Genomic DNA, 8,356 nt, shown 5'->3' on the forward strand with positions numbered 1-8,356 from the left:
AAGAAAGAAAGAAAGAAAGAAAGAAAGAAAGAAAGAAAGAAGAAAAGAAAAGAACAAGAAAAAAACTTAAGCATTAACTGCTTCTTTCAAAAGACCAGCAGAAATTGGCAGTAAAATTATCCAAATTATCCTGTATATATACAAAAACATATATTTTCCCTTCCTTTTGTGTTTTTCCCCACCCAAGTCCTTCCTTCTTATTGAACAAATGTTTCCCCTTTTATAGTATCTTTTGTACCTTTCAGATTTTATTTACTGCTTCAGGTTCTCACAGTAGTGAGACAATATGATGTTTACATATGTGGATCTGATTTATTTCACTTACCAATACAATCTCTAATTGCATCCAATTATCTACAAATGCCTCAAATTTATCTTTTTTATACCTAAGTAATGCTCCAATGTGCAAAAATACCATAACTTTTCTATCTATTCCTCACTTGATGGGTATTTGGATTGTTTCCAAGATTTAACCAAATTGCTATTAACATGGGTGCACACATATCACTGTATATGATGATTTCAGTTCTTTTGGAAAAATATCTAGGAGGGGAATAGCTGGCTTGAATGGGACCTCCAATTCTAGCTTTTTGAGGAATCTCCATACTGATTTCCATAATGGTTGTACCAGCATGCACTCCCACTACCACTGGTGATAGGTTACTTTTTTCCCACACCCTCTCTAGCATTTGTTATTGGTTCACTTCTTGATGGCATAAGATGGTATCTCAGTGTTGTTTTAATTTGCATCTCTTGAATGACCAATGATGTTGGACACTTTTTCATATATTTATTTGCCATTTGTATCTCTTCATTTTGTGAAGTTTATATTCATCTCAGATGCCCATTTTTGAGGGGTTTTTGTGCAGGGTGTCACTATGCAGCTTGGACTCATAGTGATCCTCCTGATTTCTAACACCCTAGTTCTGGGATTATAGGCATGTGCCACAAGGCCCAGACTCCATCCAGAGCAGCACGCCTGGGGGTGGGGCAGGTGCAGCATGTGGTGCTAGGGATCGAACCCTGGGCCCTGTGCTTACCTAAGCAAGCACTTACTCTGCTGAGCTATACCACTGGCCCTTCAGATGCCCATTTTTGGATTGGATCTTTGCATTTTTGGAGGCCTGAGTTTTTAAAGTTCTTTATATGTTCTGGGTAGGAGTCCTTTGTCTGAGAGATAGTGAGCTATAATTTTTTCCCAGTTAATAGGTTTTCTTTTTACTCTCTTGGTGACTTCTTTTTTTTTTTCGTGATGTACAGAAATGTTTCAAAAAGATGAGATCCTAAGTGTTGATTCTTTTAAGTATTTCTCATGAATTTTGATTTTTATTTATAAACTATATATCTACCTATACGTACAAATAATTTTTTTTTATTTTTTTTTATTTATTTGAGAGAGAGAGAGAGAGAGAGAGAGAGAGAGAGAGAGAGAGAGAGAGAGAGTGTGTGTGGGGTGTGTGTGTGTGTGGCCAGCTCAGCCCACCAGGGGGCGGGGCTGGCTGGCATGTGGTGCTGGGGGATTGAACCGGGGTCCCTGATGCTTTGCCAAGCTAGTTCCAAGTAGGTGCTTTAGACCACTGAGCCATCTCTCCAGCCCCCGTACAAATAATTTTAAGAGCAACAAAAATATAGATGAGAGAGACTCAGAGAGAGACAGAGAGAAAAAGATCTTTTATAAATGGGAAAGATATATAGAAATAGAAGGATCAGGGAAAAAGCAAACGAGAAGAGAAATAGAAATAATTAACATATAGTATGTACATGTATCTGCTCTCCACAAAAAAATGTAATCAATATTTACTGCAAACATACTAATATAAAAAATGGAAAATCTCATTTTCTTCTAATTGAAGAACAGAAAACCTTCAAAAAGAATGTTAAGTCTCCCCCAAAATTAAAATTATACTTGTGGTTAGCCAGAAGACAACACAAGTGGAAATGGAAGAAGTAAGAAGTCACACAATTCTGATAATTATTTTAGTTTGTATCAAACTAGAAAAGTTTCCCAAATGTGTCCCATAGCACAGTGGTGGCCCTTAAAATGTAAATGTGCAATGACAAAATTCTACATTTTTGGTAAGAGACATTTGAAAAAAAATGTGTTTGTCAAAATTAGGTAAATTGATTTATCATAATCCTCACAGCTTTTAATGTAGTGTCTATTGTGACTTTTGAGGTGGACAGAACTGTATCTAGTATGTGCTTAAGCAAATATTCTAAGGTTTAAATAGTAAGAGGCTCCCAGGCTTTAAAAACAAAACAAAACAAAACAGCAGATTCATTTCTTCAAAACAAAATGATTAGAAATAAAAAATACTTTTATTGAAATTAAAATAAGTATCAAATGTTTGATAACTGTTATTTTACTTTTAAAACAACCAAACCAAACTTACATTTGAAATTCTCCAGTTCTGGTTCCAGATTATCAGCAGTGCTTACATCTATTGCAGCATCTGCCAAATTTTTTTCTAATGCTGACTTAGCAAGGCTTGGGAGGAACCTGGCAGGGGTAGGAGGGTGGAGAGAAGTAGATGAAATGATAAAGGCTTCTGATTCTTAAATATTATTTCACACACACAACACACATGCCATACACTTTACTGATCAAAAGGAGTTAAGGAAGATCAGTCTAGATTTTGCAAAATCTAAAGCATACAAAAATTTTAGCTTAGAATCTATGGAAATCATGTTTAGGGGATCTCCTTTGATAACTAATTAAAGCTCACTTACAATTATCATTAATATGTAATTACCATTGCATATAAATTACCAATTATATGTAACATTTTGCAGAATAAGACTTAATTTACCTTCACAAATGGATTTAGTATGCCTCAGAAATCTTGTTTATTGAATAACTGGCTTATCAAAATTTCTAAGATAAAACAGCATTGTCGTCTGCTTTAAATCAGTAATTACAAATTTAAATCAGTGGACATGGATTAATGAGTTTTTCCTTATTTGTTAACACAAAAGATTGAATGAAAAATTATCCAGCTTCATTCTCTCTGCTATTAAAAAAATACATCTCCACATGTACTCTATAAATATGTTGTCAAAACAACAACCGGTGAGTGATAGAGGCATTCTTCAATCACAGAAAGACAGTCAGCATCCAGAGCTTAGAATATGAAAGTTTCCCACATTCGCAGATAAAGTTATAACTAGAATTTATTTATTCATTTATTTATACAGAGTTTACAGGGTGTCACTACACAAATCAGACTCCTAGTGATCCTCCTCTTTTCAGCTTCCCAAGCACTGGGATTACCGACCTGGGTCACCACACCCAGTCTCAGTTGCTATCTCAGCGCAGCCTGAGGGCGGGGCCAGCACAGCACACCGGGATCGAATTCTTATGCCTGAGTCTGCATAAACAGATGCTTTAATCCATTCATCTATCTGGCCAGCCCATAACTAGAATTTATAATCCCAAGTGAGTCCAGAAAATTGATCTTTAATCCACGATTATCTGCACTGTACTACTATAAACTAATCACTTTGTTTTGCTCCAAGCAAACATACTAAGAATATATCATTTCTCATATAGTTCTTACACAACTCCAAATCTCTGGTAATGGTTCCCACAGGCCTCAGTATAACCTAACAGTGGAGAGGCTGGAGTGGACCAGAAGCAAATAGATAGGCATGTAAAGCACCATCACATAATATTCCCCTCTATGTACCTGACACTATCCTTTACTTGCCTCATTTTAGTCCTAGACTTTGATATGGGAATTGTTGACCTTTCAACACAATTTTTACATCATTGCACGGAGGTTCAAAACCCATCTCTCAGGCCGGGGAAATAGCTCAGCGTATAAGTGCCTGCCTGGCACAAGATCATGACTTTGATCCCAAGTACAAAAAAAAAAAAAAAAAAAAAAAAAAAAAAAAAAAAAAAAAAAACTCTCAGATTCAATAGCTGTTTTGTGCCTTGTTTCTTGAGCCCTTATCCAGGTACCCTATCGAATCCTCTTCTCAGCACATTAGTAATATTAGGTTCTGCAGCCAGGTCTCTATTACTTCCCATCAGACCACCTTCACTAGCACTGATTACTAACAAGTTGAGACTGTTTGCTATTTGAAGATACCCCTGATATCTACAGAAGTCTGTCAACACATCCTTACAAAGGCCCTGCAATACACCACCTCTAGATTGCTCTGCAAAGCCTGTGGAGGATGGCAAATATGGAAGAAGGATGTTAACAGCCAGAGTGGAGAAAAAGACTGAGAGGCTCGGTGAGTGGGTAATGTGGCAGTCTTACATAGATTAATTTAGACTTGTGATTTTAATTCTTAAATTTATAAACAGTATCAGAATATGTAAGATGATTTATGATTTGTCCTATTTGGTTTTTTTTAGGGTTTTTTTTTGTTTGTTTGTTTTTTGTATTTTAGGGAAGGGTCTACAGAGTGTTCAGAGTCTCACTACTAGATTGGAATCATAGTGATCCACCTGTTTACAGCCTCCCAAGAGATAGGATTACAGGTGTGTGCCACCTCACCCAGTCTCAATTGCCCTCTCAGCACATCCAGGGTCTATAGAACCCCTGGCCTCTGTGTCTGCTTGAAGACACTTTAATTCACTGAGCTATTTGGCCAGCCCTGATTTGTCCTATTTGTAAAGGTAGTTTATTGTATTTGTGGGTCATTAAAGGCCCTTGAACGTGATTATTAAGATTTGCTAGAATTACAGTCAATTGGATGAACAGATAGCCTAAAGGTCTAGATTTTTAAAATGATACCCTTAAAAATTGAATCAGTTTTAAAAACCAAAAATAAATCTCTGGATAGCCAGTCTCTCCCACAAGCAAAATCATTTTTTGAGATAATAAAAAATTCACAAGAACATTAATTGTTCAACAGTGTATATGATTACTTTTTTCTGGCTTGTGACTTTTAAAATTAGTTAACAATTTAGTGGAAATGTTACAAAGATATTCACTTTTTATCACAAGGATATGTTTAACAGAATACTTGCCCCATCTCATTACCAAAGATAGTTCATTGTTACTTCTAGTTAAATCTTACAGGTCTGTCTAAAATTTTTCTGCTAAAAGGATCATCACTCTAAAACTTTTCAGCAGTGACTAAAAGTTTATGAAATGCAAATAACTGAATGGAGAAGAACTCTTACTATAGAGACCTCTACTCAGTTCTCCCATAAAGAATATATTTTGGAATGAAAAATACTTGAAAACTTCCTAAAATTCTGAATTTTCTTCTCTGTGGCCTCTTAGGTTTTCAAATATCTAGAAAATAAAGAAAATAAAGCACCAAGAGTTGATGGCCATGAGGATGAGGTACTTAAAAATCAATACTTGAGACAAATATGCTCCAATTTTAATTCAATTTGCAAAAACAAATATTTAAAAAATTAAAATAACAAGAAAATGAGCCAATATTTAATAAATATAAAATGTATTAAGTTTAGGGTAACATTCTTTTGTTTCTGTCTGCTTAACAGAATGCTCTTAATACAAATTACATTCATTTTCATAGTATAATTTTCTTTTTTTTATGGTATAATTTTCAACAAAATTTTATTTGTCTTGACTACTGAAATATGGAATGAGGTCACTTAAAAAAAAAACTTTATGTACCAATAATTTTTGGCTCCTTCCTGCCATTGTGCTATCTGCAGGAGAAGGTTGATTTAAAACAAGAGCAGGCTTTTAGCTGTAGCTTTGCTAAAGTCAACAGATGATGCCTGAACAAGATAGCCATCGTAGGATTCACTGCTACGTCCAAAAGAGGATAAGGTAGTAGGCAAACAGCTTCATTTGGTTTAGTTAATAAAACTGGAAAATTTAGCTACTTGATGCAGTGCAATATTTATAAAAACAACAATTAAGCATTTTAAATCAGTATAATATTTCAGTATTTCAGAAAATGATAGAGAATGTTTTATGAAACACTTTTATAAGTAGACTTTTTAAACTTTTTAAGTTTTTTAAAATTTTAAATCAGCTATAAAATTATAGCTGATTTTTTTAAAATTTCATATCCATGATCAGTAATGAAGTTGTTCATCTTTTCAAATATTTGTTGAATTATTCCCCCTTGGCATGAGTGATCACTTTTTCTTATTAATTCACAGTTCAAGAATATCAGTACGTTTTTAATGATGAATTGTGTTCGACATCTTTTGCTAATTTGTGGCTTCTAACTTAGAGTAGCTTATACCCTAAAGGGGCTTTCATGCCTTTTGGTCATATACTGGATTTACTTTTATATGTTACAGTGTCTTTTATCATAGATTTGAATTTTACTTTTATGTATGAGATAAAGTGGAAAATGTTGATCTTTTAACTATTTGTTGACAGGTTGATTAATTTTCACACTATTTATAGGCTACTTCTAACATGTACTAGTTTCCCACAGATATGTGGGTCTATTTGTGGGATGTAGTTTATTCCGATACTCTATTTGTCTTTCTTTGCATCAATTACACACAGTTATAATAAACACAGTTTTATAATGGGTCTTGATCTTGATAATCTTTCAGGCATAATGACACAAAGCTATAATCCCAGCACTTAGGAGGCTGAGGCAGGAAGATCATGTGAGTTCAAAGCCAGTGTGGCTACATAGTGAATTCAAGGCCTGAAGTACATAGTGAGATCATTTCCCAAAAAACGAGAAATTTCACTGTAATCTTGAGGGACTCTGACTGAATTATACCTAAACATCAATTTGAGGGAAAACAGTTTTTAATGAATCTTTCATACAATGTAAGCCTATCTTCTGTTTTATTATTTTTCTTTATTAACTGTTAATAAAGATTTATACTTAACTCCTCAACATATCATTTATTAAATTTATTCATAGGTACTGAGGTAAGGAATGCCATTAATCTAGATAAGTTACCTCACTGAATTCTCATTTGTTCTAAAGATTTATACCTATTTTTTATGTAAACAACTACATAATCCTGTGCAAAAGTACTGGCTAAACATTCAGAAGATGATATTCTTGTTTTGTTTCTAATTCTAAAGGAAATGTGCCAAGTTTTTTTGCCATAAGAATATTTGCTGTAACTTGAGAAAATAAAATTAAGTAAAATAAGTCAGACACACAAGGTTACATGGTTTCTCTTATAGGAGACATACAAAATACATATAAATATACAAATAAAGACTGAAAGAAGAAAGACAAATAAGAAGTAGAGAGGCTAAATTTGGTGGCACATGCCTGTAATCCCAGCATTTGGGAGGCTCAGGCAGGAGGACTGCTGTGAGTTTGAGGACAGCCTGAACTACATAATGGGAGATCAGTACATGTTAGAAGTAGCATTGTAAATAGTGTGAAAATGAGTCAACTTGTCAACAAACAGCTAAAAGATAAATCATAACGGTTACCTAGATATAATGAAATGTTGTTATCTAGATATAATGAAATGTTGTTAAATATTTCCCCAAATTAAATTCAATTTCCCTGGCTCAAAAGAAATAGTTCAAATACTTCCTCAAATTACATATTTGTCTCAAAAATATTTAATAATTTTTAATTTATACTTCTAGTTTATCCTAAAAAAGAAGGGTTTGTGTTACAATCTGTTTATGTTTAATCTGGGTAGTTTGAAGATAATAATATGTAGTATATTGACTCTAGTTTTTCATTTACTTTGCTAAAAGTTATGCTTTATTTTTTCATAAAAGAAAATACTTTTAAACCATTTGTACTGAACATGTACAATCTTTATTTTTCCTAAATATTACAGTATAATAGCTGTTTACATTGTACTCAGTATTATTAGTAGGCCAGAGATAACTGAAATATGGGAGGATACATGGACATTAGGTGCAAATACTGTGCTATTTTCTATAAGGGACTTGAGCTTCCACGGATTTTGGTATCTAAGAGAATCATGGAGCCAAAGCCTTGTGGATATCAAGGAGCATAAGTGGTCCCAAACACAAAATACTTATTTTTGTAAAGCTTTACTGATGGAGAAAGGTAGTGAAAGTTAAAATAAAAGCTACATAGTAAGTGCTTTCTTCTTCCCACTTCAATCAGAAAAATAAAATATTTAATTACAAAATCACTCCAAAATCATAAAAAAATGTGTCTCCATATATTCCACCCAGGCAATTGATTGGTGCCATCCACACTCACAGTGGGGCTCCCCTTATCCCCAGCCTTAATCTACATTCACATACCCTAATCCAGTCACCTATGAGTACATCAGGCTTTTGGGGGTTGGTTATCTAGATATAATCTGTAACAATACAATGAATACTTATTTGATCCCCACAACTCAAGCCAGCCAAACCTGCCCTGAAGGCATTCAGAGCAAAAAAACAAAAACAAAAAATCCTTCTCTCTTTTGGGGCCGGGGAGATGGCTTGGT

The 8,356-nt window shown here is 34.1% G+C and overlaps 1 protein-coding gene across 1 annotated transcript in view; it reads right to left on the reverse strand.

Moving 5' to 3' along the window:
- The window catches only part of Vwa8 (von Willebrand factor A domain containing 8), a 441,297-nt gene that overhangs the window by 292,530 nt on the left and 140,411 nt on the right, over nt 1–8,356 (reverse strand). Inside the window, exon 18 of the mRNA XM_023700137.1 lies at nt 2,394–2,500. Within this exon, the coding sequence (XP_023555905.1) occupies nt 2,394–2,500 (107 nt within the window). The remainder of the gene's footprint in view (nt 1–2,393; nt 2,501–8,356) is intronic.

This window comes from Octodon degus, unplaced genomic scaffold (assembly GCF_000260255.1).
Source record: "Octodon degus isolate 3935 unplaced genomic scaffold, OctDeg1.0 scaffold00122, whole genome shotgun sequence".
NCBI classification, from domain to species: Eukaryota; Metazoa; Chordata; class Mammalia; order Rodentia; family Octodontidae; genus Octodon; species Octodon degus.